Source organism: Zootoca vivipara, chromosome 13, assembly GCF_963506605.1.
Source record: "Zootoca vivipara chromosome 13, rZooViv1.1, whole genome shotgun sequence".
In the NCBI taxonomy this organism is placed as follows: domain Eukaryota; kingdom Metazoa; phylum Chordata; class Lepidosauria; order Squamata; family Lacertidae; genus Zootoca; species Zootoca vivipara.
This window is the reverse complement of record NC_083288.1, coordinates 31929862-31948827: the sequence shown is the minus strand read 5'-3', so window position 1 is coordinate 31948827 and position 18966 is coordinate 31929862. Positions and strand designations below refer to the sequence as shown.

Here is an 18966-nt window from a genome sequence, read left to right as displayed (position 1 = left end):
GAGAATAATTTTCCCTTTTTTGTCCCATATGGTCCCAAATGAAGCCCACCAGTACACGGGAGCTGTCCGGTTATTTCAGCATTTTGGATGGACATGGGTTGGGCTCTTGGTTATAGATACTGACAAAGGGGAAAGATTCTTACAGACAATAGTGCCCATGCTTTCTCAGAATGGCATCTGTTATGCCTTCATCATAAGATTGCCCAAATGGAATTATGTCAATGAGTTGATGCAGTTGCTTGTACAGCGCTGGGAAACTTATGGAATTATTACTCAGGAAAACACCAATGTATTATTTGTATATGGAGAAAATCCATCCTTTCAAGTTTTGAGAATATTGCTGTTTCTACGACCAATTATGGGATCTCCTCCTCTGGGGAAAGTATGGGTTATTACATCCCACTGGGATTTCACATCACTGTCAGTTCAAAAGACATGGGACATGCAAACTTTCCATGGTTCCATATCCTTCACTGCTCACTCCAATCAGCCACCAGGCTTCCAAAATTTCATTCAGAAGATAGGACCTTCCTGGGCAAAAGGAGATGGTTTTATCCAGGACTTCTGGGAACAGGCCTTCAGCTGTACATTAAGAATGTATAACAGGCCAGAAGAAGAGGAGATCTGTACTGGAGAAGAGAAACTGGACAGCATTTCTGGAATTTTGTTTGAAATGAACACGACAGGCCACAGCTATAGTGTCTACAATGCTGTCTATGTTGTGGCACATGCTTTGAATGCTATGGTTGAATCTATCTCCAAACACAGAAGAAAAATGGACACTAGGAGAATGGTATTTCAGGATGTGCAACTATGGCAGGTAATCCCCACTAGCACCACCCACATCAGGCTAGGTTTTCATTCAGAGATAAAATGAATGCTGATGAAATAAGACTATTACACCAAAATTGCTTTGTTTTGCTTTTTGTTGTTGTTATTGGTGTTTATACATACATTTTGGATAAGCAGTATCAAAACCATTGCAGAATAGTGAAACCCACATATAAAATAATGGATTGATGTCTCCACCTATACTTTCAAAGGGGGAAAAGTGTACATGAAGCTCATTGGAATAGATTTAACACCTAACTGTCCTTTTCTTCAAATTCTCTTTGTTTCTAGATCCATCAATTTTTAAGGCACACCATATTCAATAACAGTGTTGGAGAAACTGTGTGCTTTGATGAAAATGGGGAACTAGATACTATTCTTGATGTTACAAATTGGATAATGTTCCACAATGGCTCAGTGGTTAGAGCAAAAGTTGGAAGACTGGAACCTCAGGCTCCTCTGGGCAAAGAGTTAACCATTGATGATGACCAAATTGTATGGCATCAACACTTTAATCAGGTGAGAGATAGTGACAATTATTTGAGTATAGCAGAGGGAAAATGCCGTAGACCTGTGGTGCCAGCCACGGCAGAGCTCAGTGAAGGGAGAAGCCAGCCAACCAGCCAAGTCTTAGGGAGTACTTGCCTGGAGGCAGAGTTCATATACAGTGGTACCTCGGTTTATGAACACAATTGGTTCCGGAAGTCTGTTCATAAACTGAAGCGTTCATAAACTGAAGCGAACTTCCCCATTGAAAGTAATGGAAAGTGAATTATTCCGTTCCAGATGGGTCCGCGGCATTCGTAAACCGAAAATTCATAAACCGAGGTGTTCATAAACCGAGGTTCCACTGTACAAGGTCCAGTCCAGTCCCAAGGACATGGATATCTCAGTTCATGATTTGGGAGTCAAGAAAGCTGAGGCTCCAAAGTCACGAGAAGCAAAAAGCAGCAAGATCTCGTCAAGAACAATGAATGTTGTTTCCATTAACTGACTGAGGCTGGAAACCCTGCTTAAGAAAGCTGGAGCCATCTGCTTCTTGTCAGGAGCAAGAAGGGTGATCGGCAGCAGGTGGAGTCACTTTGCCATCTGCTCCTTCAGGTTGCTGCTCAGCAAGTGAAGCAGACTCTTTGCCCATGACAGAAAATGTCCATTAGCTCTGTTTATCATTCCACCTGATCATCACATTCTGAATTATGCTTGGTAGTATCCTTGCCAAACTTTTTTTAAAAAAGCAAACAGACAAACAAACAAACAAACAAACAAACAAACACCCTATAGTTCTTTCCCATCTTTCTAAAGAAGCAATAGTGATTGGTTGACGGTCTGGTTGGCGGGAGGTAGCAGGCCCGCCTGAGGACGTCAGGACTGGGGGCAAGATGGTGGTGTGGAAGCAGGAACAAGGTCCGGATGGTGCAGGGCTGAGGGTCCAGCAGCAGGCAGTCACAGGGTCAAGGAACCGAAGGTTGGGAAGCAGGGCACCACGGAGGCGAGGGCCCGAGGGTCAAGGAGCAAGGCATCAGCAAGGCGAAGGTCCAAGGAACAAGGCGAAGGAGGCCAGATGCAACAAGGCAGGGATCACATTGCTGTGGCAAAGAGCTGAAGGGAAATGCTGAGCTTTTATCCCTCCCAGCTCTTGCCACCAGGTGCAGTGAGTTATCAAGTGGCCTCACCTGAGTGGCCACTCCTTGCTTCTCCAGCACAAGCTGAGGCAGGCCCCGGTCCTGCAAAGCACTACAGGCCCCAGAGCCTGACTCCTGCCCATACTCCTGACAGTGATACTGCATTTGTCTAATTCATATGCATTAGTCTGTGGTTCTGAGGGAGCTCACAGTTTATGTCTGACCTCATTATTTTTTCTCTTTTAATAAAGGGAGAATTAAATAAATGGCACAAAGCCATGGCACTTAATCATTGCTTTAAAACCTGCTGCAAGTTAATTGCTATACTTTTTAAAACATTGCATTGCAATCCATCTTTATTCCTAATAAAACTTCACAGAATATTTTCTTACTTCCTGGACATTTATCTTGCTGGACCTTTCTGTGTTCTGGGTATGAGGGCAGCAACCCTTTTTCAATGGTCACCCTCAGAGTTGGAGCACTACTCTTCATAACCAATGTGCTTAATTAAATTTAATTATGGTTCTCTATGGAGGGACGCGGGTGGCGCTGTGGGTTAAACCACAGAGCCTAGGGCTTGCTGATCAGAAGGTCGGCGGTTCGAATCCCCGCGACGGGGCGAGCTCCCGTTGCTCAGTCCCAGCTCCTGCCAACCTAGCAGTTCAAAAGCACCTCAAAGTGCAAGTAGATAAATAGGTACCGCTCCAAGCGGGATGGTAAACGTGTGCTGCTCTGGTTCGCCAGAAGCGGCTTAGTCATGCTGGCCACATGACTTGGAAGCTGTACGCTGGGTCCCTCGGCCAATAAAGCGAGATGAGCACTGCAACCCCAGAGTCTGTCACAACTGGACCTAATGGTCAGGGGTCCCCTTTACCCTTTATGTATGGAGAGAACAGCTTTGTGTAGGCTTAGACTAGATGGATTTACTTTATTTTGTATCAAATCATTTATGTAGAAAATAAATTATATCAGTTTCTGCAATCTGAAGCTTGCCTCATCTTTCAGGCAAAATATGCATGAAATTTCCTTCCAAACTGAAGTTGGGAGAATTTTGCTATCATCTCTATTTGAAGTCCTACCATTCTATAAAAAGCAACACTCTTTTCTTGTTACCATCTATTATGTCTCTATGTAGGTGCTACCCTTTTCTATATGTAATAAGAACTGCTATCCTGGCTTCAATAGGAGAAAGAAGGAGGGAGCAAAATTTTGCTGCTATGATTGTGTTCCGTGTCCAGAAGGGATGTTCTCTAACCAAAAGGGTAAGAGACATAATTTCCATAAGATAATATTATTTATTTCTAGAAGCCTCATACGTGATTTTGCTCAGGAATTCTAAGTAACAACAACAACAACAAATGTAGTTTTGAAATCAGTGGTTAAAATCAATGCAGTTTTGATAGTTTCAGTCCAACATCTTACTTCAAAATGGCATCCAAGCAGAGACAAAACCCATTTTCTTGATCTCAGGAACCATGATGTTAAATGTGGTTATGATATCTTAAAACACACAGCAAAAAAAAAAAAAATCCTGCTAAAAATATAGATTTATTTATTTGGGGAAAGTGGTTTTTTAGAATAAATTAGACATTTTGTAAACAGTATTAAAAAGGCCAGTTGGGAAAAAGACTGTAACAGCACAAAAGGGTGTATTCTTACTAGATTATAGAAGTGACTTCTTAAATACAGTGGTACCTTGGTTCTCAAACTTACTCCATTCTGGGATTCCGTTTGAGTCCCAAAACCGTTTGAAAATAAGGGTGTGGCTTCCGATTAGCTGCAGGAGCTTCCTCCACTCAAGCGGAAGCCACGTCAGATGCTCGGCTTCCTAAAAACGTTCAAAAACCAGAACACTTACTTCTGGGGTTGAGGCGTTCAGGAGCCTATTTGTTTGGCAACTAGGCCGTTCGGGAACCAAGGTTCCACTGTATATGTTGGTAAATAAATGGAAATACTTACAACTACTCTATCTTTTTGTTTCTTTTCTCAACCTTAGTGTATTGAAATATTCTCTTCTTTCAGACATGGATGGCTGTGTCAAATGTCCAGAAGACCATTATCCCAACAAGGACAGAACTGAGTGTATTCCCAAGCTTCTAAGCTACCTCTCTTACAAAGAAGATTTAGGGATTGCCTTAGCTAACTTGGCTATTTCTTTCTCGTTCATCACAATTTCAGTGCTATTAATTTTTATTAAGCACAGGGAAACCCCCATAGTAAAGGCCAACAACCGGACCCTCACCTACATCCTCCTCGTCTCTCTCTTCCTTTGCTTCCTCTGCTCTTTTCTGTTCATTGGGAATCCTGGAAGAGTGACCTGCCTTCTACAACAAACTGCTTTTGGCATCATTTTCTCTGTGGCTCTTTCTTCTGTGTTGGCAAAGACAATCACTGTAGTTCTGGCATTCATGGCAACAAAACCAGGGGCCAATATGAGGAAATGGGTGGGGAAAGGTGTAGCAAATTCTATTGTCCTTTGTTGTTCCTTTGCTCAGGCTGGCATTTGTACTCTTTGGTTAAGTACTTTCCCTCCATTCCCTGATACAGACATGCACTCATTGCATGGGAAAATCATACTGCGATGTAATGAGAGTTCAGCTATCATGTTTTACTGTGTCTTGGGCTATATGGGTTCCCTGGCCATAATCAGTTTCATTGTAGCTTTTCTTGCCAGGAAGTTGCCAGACAGTTTCAATGAGGCCAAGTTCATCACTTTCAGCATGTTGGTGTTTTGCAGTGTGTGGTTATCTTTTGTCCCAACCTACCTGAGCACCAAAGGAAAATACATGGTAGCTGTGGAGATTTTCTCCATCTTATCATCCAGTGCAGGATTACTGGTTGGTATCTTTTTTCCTAAATGTTACATCATTGTGCTGAGACCAGAGTTGAACAGCAAACAGCACATTATAAGGAAAACCAAGTGAAAAAAAAAGATAATGTCATGTCTTTTGTGTGTGTGTGTGTGTGTGTGTGTGTGTGTGTGTATTTAGAGAGAGAGTGCAAGAGCAAAGGAAAATATTTTTGTGAATGGAACCTAGTACAGTCTTATGTAGTTTTGCTATTTGATTCACCTTGCATCTATTTGCATTATGTGCTATCATGAAGGTAAGCCCAGGATATGGTTGAATCTAACAGCTCCTTCCAAGATAAGAGAGGTCCAATACACCTGTCTACCTTCCTCTGTGGCTATTAGTAAACATGGAAGCAATACTAGAATACTGTAATGGGGTCTTTCCTCACCATGTATCATTGACTTCCTATCATCCCTGACAGAATACATTGGGCTGCTTTATTATAATTTGTATCTCCTTTATTTTAGAAACATAGGTAAAGAAGTGTTAATGGGTTAATTATCATTGAATCAGCAGAGATTACTCTTTCCCAACAATGCACATGCAGGAATTTGTGACTCTCTACCCTATGTTCCTATGAGGATTTGGAAAGCAATTTTGTGTATAAAATGACTTAGTTAAAGAATACTGTATTTGTCGTGGTAGGTGGTCGCATGAATTGTTGATGGCTATCTGTGGAAACTGTGGATCCAAATGAGGAAAAAGTTGGGAAATAATAATATAATAATAATTTATTATTATTTATATCCCACCCATCGGGTTGGGTTTCCCCAGCCTCTCTGGGCAGCTTCCAGCAGAAGATTAAAAACACGATAAAACATCAAACGTTAAAAAGTTCCCTAAACAGGGTTGCCTTCAGCAAACTCTATCAATTGGTAGGTGGTCGCATGAATTGTTGATGGCTATCTGTGGAAACTGTGGATCCAAATGAGGAAAAAGTTGGGAAATAATAATATAATAATAATTTATTATTATTTATATCCCACCCATCGGGTTGGGTTTCCCCACCCTCTCTGGGCAGCTCCCAGCAGAATATTAAAAACACGATAAAACATCAAATGTTAAAAAGTTCCCTAAACAGGGTTGCCTTCAGCAAACTCTATCAATTTTGAACGTAGGACTTGGCTGTGGATTTTAACACAGCAAAGACTTTGAAGCATAAAATCATCTATGGCCTCAGGGAGAGCAAACTATTTGCACAATCTGTAAATAGTGTGTGTATGCATAGTGGTGTATGTTGGGTCTTGTAAAGACAACTCTGCTAAATAGTTGTTTTCTGTGGTGAATTTAACCACTTGACTGAGTTTCCCTGCTGCATAGACCCAGCAGAAAGAGAGGCCAAGCAAGCATATTTTATTTTTAAAAGAGCCTTTGCTACTCCCTCTTGGCCAACAACATGAGTTTTTACCATCACGGTTGGCGACTGCAAAGAAGTTTGGACCACATTGGATTTCAAATCCCTTTCAATTGCAAAAAGATATCAGCCAGTTGCCTATACCCCCCTTGAGGAAGGAGAGTGGTGGTGAGGACCGTGTTGAAAGCTACAGGCATTTTTGGAGGATGCAGATTATTTAAATCCATTCCAATCTGGGTTCAGGCCTGGCCATGGTTGCCTTGGTCACTCTGATGGATGACCTTTGCAGAGAGCAGGACAGGGGAAGTGCAAACTTACTACTGCTTTTTGATCTCTCGTCAGCATTTGTTACCATTGACGAAGGCTACTGGGGTATACAAGATTGGGTAGCGGAGCTATACACAATGCTTACAAAATTCCTAGTGGTTTTTGTCAAGCATGATTCAACTTGAAAGGACATCATCCATAAATTCTAATGGGGAAACTCTAATCACAGCTATTTTTCTCAAAATCACGGGTCTCAATACTCTTAACACAATAGACATAGAGACCTAATTAGAAAGCTCCACAACCAACATCTGAAAAACAGATATAAACGCTTGTGTTTTTGAGAACTGGATCTTAGCATAGGCAGGGCTGTGTCATTTTCTGTATGATATGTTCCGCTTTTTATGTTCAGGTATGTTGTCCACCAGCTGATTCTGAAACATAGAAACCTATGTTGGGAGGCAAAGTTTTCTTTCCAGGATGATGCTAGTGGTCGTGTTGCTGCTTGCACTGTTGTGTCAAACTGCATCCAAGATACATTCCATTAACTGCAGCATATATGACGATCCCCTCCCTACTCCTCATAACTTTTATAAGCCAGGTGAAATAATCATTGGGGAGATTGTTTCCCAGGTGTTCTTAAACTACAATAACCTCTCTTTCATGGAACAGCCTATGCAGACATTGATTGATGAACCTATGTAAGTAATAATTTCTTTAAACTCTCTCATTCTATGTTCAGCCCACATTAACTGATAACATATCAATAGTGCAATAGTGCTGTAAGAATTTAACTTTAGAGCATGAGAAAAGTGGAATCTGCAAACTTCCAACTGTAAATCATGGGGTGAGATGGGTGTAGAAAGCAATTTGATAATTTGGCCTACAGCCACCATACAAATAATCATTTATTAGCACTTGGGAAGAAATGCTGCAAATTATTCAGGGGAAGTGACAGTTACCCTCTTTGTCTCCAAATTTAGCAGGATGTTTTGCAGAACCTAGAATTGGTTTGGAACAATGTGGAGGCAGCCTGATTTATCTTGGATATCTCTTGAATCTATATTAATTATCTGGCCTCATATGCAGGCTTCAATCAAATGCAACACACACCTCTAATACGCATACACCAAGTTAGATTCACTGAACTCATTAAGCCCCAGTTAGCCATGTCCATTAATTTCAAATGAACTACTATGACTGATTTTGTATGGAATCAGCATGAAAATAAGCACACACGGAGAGAGAAACTTTTGATTGTTGTTGCCAGTGATGTAATGGAATGTGGAGAATAGGTTTGTGGAACAATTTGTCAACCTAAAGAATGATCCCAACACATTTAGAGAATGTGGCTATTCAGGGGGAAAATGTCTACTTCAGATGTCATTTTTTGAGAAAAATAATCTATTGTCTTCTATGGTCCCTTGTTTTTCATCAACCTTGCAAGGTTTCAGATTATGATGAAGATAACAGATCTTTGTTGTCATTGCTGTGGTCATTTTATTAAACAGCTTTAATCCTTATTACAGTTCAGTGCCTAAGAACTACCAGCATATTCTGGCTTTAGCATTTGCGATCAAAGAGATCAATGAGAATCCCACAATCCTGTCAAATATCTCTCTTGGCTTCCACATCCTCAATAGTTACTTCAATGCAAGGATGACCTACAAGGCCACTCTGAGCCTCCTTTCCACACAACAAAGGTTTGTCCCCAACTTCAGCTGTCACAACCAGAACAATATGATAGCACTAATTGGAGAATGTTTCTCTGAGATCTCTGCTAACATTGCAGTGATTTTGGCAAGCAAGAAGACTCCTCAGGTATGTTTAGTGCATGAAGTTATGGAGATTTCACAATTGTGATATACCCTTCTGATTTCAGGAAACACATTGCGTAGAGTTTCTTTTGAATATTTGGTGAGAAAATTGCTTAAATGCTTGATGGTGATACAAATAGGTGGACTTACAGTTCAATACAACAGGATACTAAAGGAGTGATTATCAATTCCTCCTCTTTACATGAAGTGAGGTTTTGAGACATGTGGTGCAGGTCTTTCACCAAGAAGACTTCAAATTTTCTTCAAATACTTATATGAAGAGCTGGAAGGAATCCCAATGTCACCCAGCTGGGAAGAATGGCTAAGACCTCAGAACGCAAGAATAAAATTGAAATTCTGCTGGTGAGGTGTTGGATTTGCTCAATTGTTGTCTGGTTGTAATAATAGACTGGATGAGGGCAAACAAAGAAAAGATTAATTCAGACAGGAATTTGTTTCCGGTATACCTGAAGGAGCGTCTCCACCCCCATTGTTCTGCCCAGACACTGAGGTCCAGCTCCGAGGGCCTTCTGGCGGTTCCCTCATTACGAGAAGCCAAGTTACAGGGAACCAGGCAGAGGGCCTTCTCGGTAGTGGCACCCACCCTGTGGAATGCCCTCCCACTAGAGGTCAAAGAGAACAATTACCAGACCTTTAGAAGGCATCTCAAGGCAGCCCTGTTTAGGGAAGCTTTTAATGTTTGATGGATTTCTGTATTTTAGAATTTCTGTTTTTTTGGAAGCCGCCCAGAGTGGCTGGGGGAACCCGGCCAGATGGGCGGGGTATAAATAATAAATTATTATTATTATTATATTACTAGGTGGGCCCCCTTCATGGATCAATGCCTTGTCATGGCGAAGGGGCTTGAATAACTCAGAGGAGCTATGAGCTATGCCATGCAGGGCCACCCAAGATGGACAGGTCATAGTGGAGAGGCGTCCAACATGCTACTGAGGAAGAGCGGAGGACAAGTACAAGTAGATTCAGAGCTGATGAAGCGGCTGGGCCAAAGCCGAAAGGTCGCTCAGTTGCGGATATGCCTGGAAGCAAAAGGAAAGTCCGATGCTGTAAAGAAAAATATTGCATAGGAACCTGGAATGTAAGAACCATGGATAATGGTAAGCTGGATGTGGTCAAAAAAGAGATGGCAAGAATAAATATTGACATCCTGGGCATCAGTGAACTAAAATGGAAGGGAATGGGCAAATTCAGTTTGGATGACTATCATATCTACTACTGTGGGCAAGAATCCCGTAGAAGAAATGAAGTGGCCCTCATAGTCAACAAAAGAGTGGCAAAAGCTGTAATGGGATGCAATCTCAAAAATGACAGAATGATCTCGATACGAATCCAAGGCAGACCTTTTAACATCACAGTAATCCAAGTTTATGCACCAACTACCGGTGCCGAAGAAAGTGAAATTGACCAATTCTATGAAGACTTACAAGAAATGACACCAAAGTAGGATGTTCTTCTCATTACAGGGGATTGGAATGCTAAAGTAGGGAATCAAGAGATAAAAGGAACAACTGGCAAGTTTGGCCTTGGAGTTCAAAATGAAGCAGGGCAAAGGCTAATAGAGTTCTGTCAAGAGAACCAGGTGGTCATCACAAACACTCTATTCCAACAACACAAGAGACGGCTCTACACATGGATATCACCAAATGGGCAGCATCGAAATCAGATTGATTATATTCTCTGCAGCCAAAGATGGAGAAGCTCTATACAGTCAGCAAAAACAAGACCTGGAGCTGACTGTAACTCAGATCATGAGCTTCTTATAGCAAAATTCCAGCTTAAACTGAAGAAAGTAGGAAAAACCCCTGGCCAGTAAGATACAATCTAAATCAAAAGCCTTTGTTATCCTAGTTCTGCTGGATATCTCAGGGAATTTTGATACCATCAATCATGACATCCTTCTGGCCCGTCTTGAGGAGCTGGGAGCTGGGGGCACTGTTTATACAGTGGTTCCTCTCCTTCCTCCTGGGCCATGTCCAGAAAGTGGCATTGGGGAAATGAGTGTTCAGACCCCTGGGCTCTCACTTGTGTGGTGCCTCAGGGTTCCATCCTCTCCCCCATGCTTTTTAATATCTATATTAAGCCACTGGGAGAGATCATCAGGGGGTTTGGGCTCAGTGTTCATCAGTATGCAGATGATACCAAGCTCTACCTCTCTTTTAAATCAGAACCAGTGAAGGCGGGGAAGGCCCTGTGTGAGTGCCTGGAAGCGGTCGGAGGATAGATGCCGGCTAACAAATTGTGGTTGAATCATGACAAGACAGAAGAACTGTTTTGGGGGGACAAGGGGTGGACAGGTGGGGGGTCCTGATCCTGGTCCTAAATGGGTGTGCAGTATGGGAGTCATTTTGGACTCGCAACTCTGTGTCCAGGGCAGCTGTCTACCAGCTCCATCTGGTACGCAGGATGAGACCCTACCTGCCCACAGACTATAACATCAGAGTGGTGCATGCTCTAGTTATCTCCCGCTTGGACTACTGCAACACGCTCTACATGGGACTCCCTTTGAAGGTGACCCAGAACCTGCAACTAATCCAGAATGCGGCAGCTAGTCTGGTGACTGGGAGTGGCCGCCGAGACCATCTAACACCAGTCCTGAAAGACCTACATTAGCTCCTACATGGGCACACTTCAAAGTGTTGGTACTGTCCTTTAAAGCCCTAAATGGCCTCACCCCAGTATTCCTGAAGGAGCGTCTCCAAACCCATCGTTCAGCCCAGAAACTGAAGTCCAGTGCTGAGGGCTTTCTGGTGGTTCCCTCACTGCGAGAAGGAAGGCTACAGGGAACCAGACAGAGGGCCTTCTTGGCAGTTGCGCCCACCCTGTGGAATGTCAAGGAAATAAACAACTATCAGGCTTTTAGAAAACATCTGAAGGCAACCTTGTTTAGGGAAGTGTTTTAATTTTTGTAGTTTTATTCTGTTTTTAATGTTCTGTTGAAAGCCGCCCAAAGTAGCTGGGGAAACCCTGCCAGATGGGTGGGGTAGAAATATATTATTATTATTATTATTATTATTATTATTATTATTATTATTATTATTATCATTGATCCATTGATGTTACTAAAGGCTCAGTTGCATAGGTGTCATTCAACAGATTTGGTTAGTGATCCAGCTATAAAAACCCAAATGGCTATGGAGAACCTGGCTGCAGTTGTAGGCCAGACACACTAGTATGCTTAAGGAAGAAGTGTTTCAGTACAATAAGACCAGATGACCAGTGCCAGTGCTATGATTCAACAATGTAGCTGTTTTCCTCACCTGAAAATAATCCCTTTAATTTTTATTTCAGCTCACCTATGGAACATTTTTGCCATCATGGGATGAGAGAATAATTTTCCCTTTTTTGTACCATATGGTCCCAAATGAAGCCCACCAGTACATGGGAGCTGTCCGGTTATTTCAGCATTTTGGATGGACATGGGTTGGGCTCTTGGCTGTGGACAATGACAAAGGGGACCGATTTTTACAGAAAATGCTGCCTTTGCTTTCTGAGAATGGCATCTGCTATGCTTTTATTATAAGATTACCACGATGGACTTACGTAGAAGAACTGATACAGTTGCTTCTAAAACACTGGGACAGCTATATAATTATCATTCAGAGAAAAGCCAATGCATTATTTGTATATGGCGAAAACCCATCCTTTCGCGTTTTGAGAATATTGGTATTTCTAACACGCTTCACTGAGTTGCCTCCGCTGGAGAAAGTATGGATTATTACATCTCACTGGGATTTCACATCATTGTCTCTTCAAAAGAATTGGGAAATGCAAACTTTCCATGGCTCCTTATCCTTCACTGTTCACTCAGATCAGCCATTAGGATTCCAAAAATTCACTCAAACATTAAATCCTTCCTGGTCTAAAGGAGATGGTTTTATCCAGGACTTCTGGGAACAGGCCTTCAGCTGTTCATTAAAACTGCTCATGGAGGATGAGGAGAGTGCCTGTACTGGAGAGGAAAAGCTGGAGAGCATTCCTGGAATTATATTTGAAATGAAAATGACTGGTCACAGCTACAGTATCTACAATGCTGTTTATGCCGTGGCACATGCTTTGCAAGCCATTTATAAATCCACCTCAAAGCGTAGAAGTTTGGATAAAAGGAACCGATTGTTATTAAAGAATGTGCAGCCATGGCAGGTAATGATTATTCTCTTTATTAAAAAAAAGTAAGCTAGCTTTTAATACAGAGGTAAAAGAAAATGTTTCACGAAACTGTGTACTAAAGTTATTTTTAGGTTATTGTTCTTGTATATGTTATTCCCGCTCCAATTATAGAATGTTATTCAGAAGTGGAAAGTGAGTATTTCTGGATTTGCAACTGTCTTTCGGTAGGAATGAAAATCCAATATTTACTTATTTATTCATTAAAAAGCAGGCAAGCAAGCAGAGATGAATGGCCTCATATGCCTCCATTAAACAAAAATTCACCCTGATTCAGTTGTTGCAGTTAATGAATCCATATTGATCAATAGTGTTGGTCTCATTATGATGTAGTACATTTCAAAATTATTCGCAATAAGAAACTCACATCAAAGCAAATGAACGAAAATGACAGCTTGGTGAATTGAGGAATTCACCTAGTGCTAAATAGGAGTGTGCACAATGTCTTATCTCCCCTTCCCCATCTTCTCTCTCTGCGTTTTCTGTAAACCTATTATATGGACTCCTCCAAACTCCAGAGCAGATTTAGAAGGTGCAGCTGAAAGTAGAGGAGGAGAGTCCCATTGAAAAAGCAGATCTCTTTCAGTTGCTTTCCTACAGTAAAAAATAATAGTAGTAAGATAGCACTTTGTGAATCTCATTGAAATCGTTTAAAACATAGTTACCCCATTCTTCATATTCATTTTGAATCTAGGTTCATCTTTTACTAAGAAGCATCATATTCAATAACAGTGTTGGAGACACTATCTACTTTAATGAAAATAGAGAATTAGTTGCAGGCTTTGATATTACAAACTGGATGATGTTCCCCAATGGTTCAGTGATGAGAGTAAAAGTTGGAAGGCTAGAACCTCAGGCTCCTCTAGGCAATGAATTGACCATGAATTATGACCAGATTGTGTGGCATCAAAGCTTTAATGAGGTAAGACATGATATAATTATCATTTATCTTTAATTAAATTTGTAAACCTTCCCTCATTAATAGAACTTAGGACAGTTTTATTCACAGAATAAAAATACAAGATAAATAATAATAATAATAATAATAATAATAATAATAATAATAATTTATTATTTATACCCCGCCCATCTGGCCGGGTTCTGGGCGGCTTCCAACAAACATTAAAATACAGAAATCCATCAAACATTAAAAGCTTCCCTAAACAGGGCTGCCTTAAGATGCCTTCTAAAGGTCTGGTAATTGTTATTCTCTTTGACCTCTGGTGGGAGGGCATTCCACAGGGTGGGCGCCACTCCCGAGAAGGCCCTCTGCCTGGTTCCCTGTAACTTGGCTTCTCTTAGCGAGGGAACCGCCAGAAGGCCCTCGGCGCTAGATCTCAGTGTCCGGGCAGAACGATGGGGGAGGAGAAGCTCCTTCAGGTATACTGGACCGAGGCCGTTTAGGGCTTTAAAGGTCAGCACCAACACTTTGAATTGTGCTCGGAAACGTACTGGGAGCCAATGAAGGTCTTTCAGGACTGGTGTTATGTGGTCTCGGTGGCCACTCCCAGTCACCAGTCTAGCTGCCGCAAAATACACAAAATGGATAATAAAACCAAAAACTAAACAATAGCACCCCTCTCTATTATTATATAATAATTGTCAGGGATGAGCCAGAGGTTTAAAGTTTCCCAGAGGGAGGGAGACACAGAGTTGGAGGAAGGAGGAGGTGTACCCAAGGGGGATAAGGAGGAGAGAGTTATTGAAGTCTGTCTTGAGGAACAGGCAGTGGGGCATATAGAGCCAGGAAGTTCACAGGAGCAACAAGGGTTAAGTTCCGGTTCAGAATTGGGGGGAAGGCTTAAGCCAGCCCTCGCGAGGCGTGTAGAGAAGAGGAGGGGCGAAAGACTGAGCGAGAGGGTTCGCCATTTTCTGGCTTGCTAGAAGGGCAAACGCAGACCTCAGCAGAGATCTGAACTGAGTGACTCTGATGAATGATCATTATGTGCTAATGACTAGATGTAAATACAGTAAATAAAGGCTATAAAAATGTCAGGAGACTCTCGTGGTGATTGTGTGAAGAGAGGAAGCCCGTCAGCCCTGAAAATAATAATTATGTAATTATTTTGAACCTGTGTAAATGTAAACTGAACCTGTGTCCAGTTGCTGGTGAGAAAGTCTACATATAGTGAACTTGTAAATTACCATATATACCTCTTCCCTGAATAAAGGGGTATTCTGCTTACACCTTGATATTTCCTCTCATTCTCTTCATGATCACCTGCACTTTTCTCTTGTGGGGAATGTTTGGATATTTAAGAAAAAATGTCAATGAAGCCAATTCATCATTCAGTCACCTCTTAAGGTATTGAATTGTGTTTGGTAGCATTCTTTTTTGTTTGTTTGTTTTTGCTGCTGCTGCTGCAGCTATTTTAAATTCCTACTTCATGAGGATTAACCCATAGTTCATGATTATTATTTTTCTGAGTTCATGTTTAAAGGTAAAGGTAAAGGGACCCCTGACCATTAGGCCCAGTCGTCACCGACTCTGGGGTTGCGGCGCTCATCTTGCATTATTGGCCGAGGGAGCCGGCGTACAGCTTCCAGGTCATGCGGCCAGCATGACAAAGCCGCTTCTGGCGAATCAGAGCAACGCACGGAAAGGCCGTTTACCTTCCCTTTGTAGCGGTACCTATTTATCTACTTGCACTTTGATGTGCTTTCGAACTGCTAGGTTGGCAGGAGCTGGGACCGAGCAAGGGATTCGAACCACCAACCTTCTGATCAGCAAGCCCTAGGCTCTGTGATTTAACCCACAGCGCCACCTGTGTCCCACAGGTTCATGCTTACATATCTTTAAATAAATGAATAAACCAGGAAACTGTTCAAAAATCATCATGCATATCGATTGTTTATCCTTCAAAAAAGTAACAGAATCTCTTGTTACATCATTAACCAGGTCTTATCTTCAAAGGGACAAAATATCCTTCTTGGTTATTTTTACATCCTGGGAATGAGGGCAAAAATAACTTAAATCAGGCATCCCCAAACTTCGGCCCTCCAGATGTTTTGGACTACAATTCCCATGATCCCTGACCACTGGTCCTGTTAGCTAGGGATCATGGGAGTTATAGGTCAAAACATCTGGAGGGCTGCAGTTTGGGGATGCCTGACTTAAATGGTCACTTTCAGAGTTGGAACATTACCATTAGTAATAAAACTCCAATGTATACCCAAATGTAATTATGTTTAGATGTGAATATAGCAGCTGTGAATATTTCCATTCATCTGTTCTTGATTTTGTTTGAAAATTATATCTTTAGAGGAGAAAACAAGCTCAAATGGAGAAGCACACAACTTCCCATCTTCTAATTCCCCCCTTCTGAATATAAAGCCTACCCCCACTATTCAGCAAAGTGGTGTGATGTCAAAAGACTGATAGGGCACCTCCATCAGATTCTGTGATCTGGCGTTCCCTCACTGTTGAGGCAGGCCTTCAAAAGTCTCTGAAATTTCCTTTCAAACTGAAATTGAGAAAATTTCCTGGCATGTCTAATGACTTTCTTCAGTGCCAGCAAGTCTGCTCACCTTCTTTGGTGTGTGGAGTTGTGGCCAGGCGCCAGGCCCCGCAGGTGATTCAACCAGGTACAGAGAGTTGCGCCCTCCTCACTGCTGCTTGGCTGCACCGGTGGAACTGGGTTGGGCACTACTCAGAGGCCGGGCCCCGCTAACAAATCAGTGCCAACAGAGGGTGTGACCGTCAGAAATTTAAACCACGGCGCCATGGGGAGACAGTCCTCTCATGCTCTTTGCCAGATTGGGTCGGACCAACCCACTCTTTGCAAATCCACCACTCTAAAGAAAAGAACGCTTTTATTGCTAATCATACTTCGTGTTTCTATACAGGTTCTGCCTCGTTCTGTGTGCAGTGATAGCTGCTATCCTGGCTCCAGCAGGAAAAAGAAGGAAGGAGAGAAATTTTGCTGCTATGACTGTGTTCTGTGTCCAGATGAGATGATCTCCAACAAGAAGGGTATCAAGAGACCAATTGATATTAATAAGCTTAGATATTTATTATTGATATATTCACAGTGAATATGAGATTCTTCACTTGCTCCAGTGGGTGAGAGGGTAGTGCCCAAAGAGAGAGGCTAAAATTCTTTTAAGAATACTTCTTTTAAATAAACAATAAGGAGACCAGCGAATGCATTTTGGGTCAGAAAGATATATCAGCATAATAATAATAAAGAACAATCAACACTATATTTAACACAAAATTAATATAGTGGAAGGCAGAAATAATAAGCCATCTAGGCAAAGGGTATCTCCCACCCCCAAAACAGACATTCAGGCCTACTTCTATCATGAAAAAGAATATACTGATCAAAGTTCGCTTCCATTCTACATTGTCTGTAGTGATTAACTTGTTCATCCTTTATCATACACCACCCAAATTGACCTCAGTAAAACAGAGAACATAGATTCATTGAATATCTATGAAGATAGTTTGTATTAAAGATTCTTAAAAATATTTTTTAAAAGAAAACAGAGAGGCATGGAGAGGAGAATGGGAAAGAGTGAACAAGAGAAAGAGATGATACTATTTTGCTGTCAGCTAAAAAGTTCAAGAAGATGAAAGGATGAATTGCTACTAACTTCTGTAGTTAATTAGACATCTGGAAATATAATTATTGTTGCATTTTGTGTGTTAAATGCTTAAAATATTGAAACACCTCTTCCATTTCTCAGATATGGATGCCTGTGTCAAATGTCCAGAAGACCTGTATCCCCACAGGAACCAAACTAAATGCATTCCAAAATTGGTAACATACCTCTCTTACAAAGAAGACTCAGGGATCATCTTAGCTAGCTTGGCTATTTCTTTTTCTTTGACCACATGTTCAGTACTTGGAATTTTTATGAAGCACAAGGACACTCCCATAGTGAAAGCCAATAACCGGACCCTCACCTACACCCTCCTCATCTCCCTCCTCCTCTGCTTCCTCTGTTCTTTGCTCTTCATTGGACAACCTGGAAAGGCATCCTGCCTTCTACGTCAAACCACTTTTGGCATTGTCTTCTCTGTGGCCCTTTCGTCTGTGTTGGCAAAGACCATCACTGTGGTTGTGGCATTTATGGGAACAAAACCAGGATCCAGAATGAGTAAATGGGTGGGGAAAAGACTGGCACATTCTATTGTTCTCTTCTGCTCTTTTATTCAGGCTGCCATTTGTACTCTTTGGTTAAGTTTTGCTCCTCCATTCCCAGGTAGAGACATGCATTCAGTGAAAGGTGAAATCATACTGGAATGTAAGGAGGGTTCTGTTTCCATGCTTTATTGTGTCTTGAGCTATATGGGTTCCCTGGCCATAATCAGCTTCATTGTGGCTTTTCTTGCCAGGAAGTTACCTGACAGCTTCAATGAGGCCAAGTTCATCACTTTCAGCATATTGGTGTTTTGTAGTGTGTGGCTATCCTTTATTCCAACCTACCTGAGCACCAAAGGAAAATACATGGTGACTGTGGAGATCTTCTCCATCTTATCATCCAGTGCCGGATTACTGGGTTGCATCTTTTCCCCAAAATGTTACATCATTGTGCTGAGGCCTGAGCTGAACAACAGGGAACAACTCACAAGGAAAATAAAATGAAATATAAATGTGCATCTCTCTATTTCTGTATTTATATTGGGGGGGGGAGGGAAGGTCTTGTCATGGTTCCTATGAGATTACAAGCAAGGGTGTAAATTTCTATGCAAATCTCCTTGAAGTTTCCAGTGCTGTGCCTAGCCTAGAGTTAAGGGATTCTTTCCAGATGATGCAGCCTAATATGGAAAGGATACATGCAGTGATGCATCTGATCACATGCCTTCTGGACCTTTGACCTTCCTTGACTAATTAAACAGGCTAGAGTGGGGTAGCTGGGTGTCTCCAGGGTGTTGGGAACACATCACTGAATGACAGGGTGGTCCCGCCTGCAATTGAAGAAGTGGTGATGCAACTCATCCTTAAAAAGCCCACTCTGGACCAAATGGTGTTTAACATCTGCTTGCCACTTCCCATTATTCCTTTTGGGGTGTGGGGATTGAAAGGGTGCTG

At 41.8% G+C, this 18966-nt stretch overlaps 2 protein-coding genes across 2 annotated transcripts; both read left to right on the top strand.

Moving 5' to 3' along the window:
- Positions 1-28: 28 nt before the first annotated feature.
- LOC118077501 (vomeronasal type-2 receptor 26-like) lies at positions 29-5377 on the top strand. The gene is made up of 4 exons (XM_060281207.1): positions 29-820; positions 1123-1350; positions 3589-3715; positions 4632-5377. The coding sequence occupies exons 1-4, from the start codon at positions 29-31 to the stop codon at positions 5375-5377; spliced, it is 1893 nt and encodes a 630-aa protein (XP_060137190.1).
- Positions 5378-5552: 175 nt separating this feature from the next.
- Positions 5553-18519, top strand: LOC118077502 (vomeronasal type-2 receptor 26-like). Its single transcript, XM_060281206.1, has 6 exons — positions 5553-5558; positions 7599-7627; positions 8456-8747; positions 13623-13850; positions 16775-16901; positions 17618-18519. The coding sequence occupies exons 1-6, from the start codon at positions 5553-5555 to the stop codon at positions 18517-18519; spliced, it is 1584 nt and encodes a 527-aa protein (XP_060137189.1).
- The last annotated feature ends 447 nt before the right edge of the window (positions 18520-18966 follow it).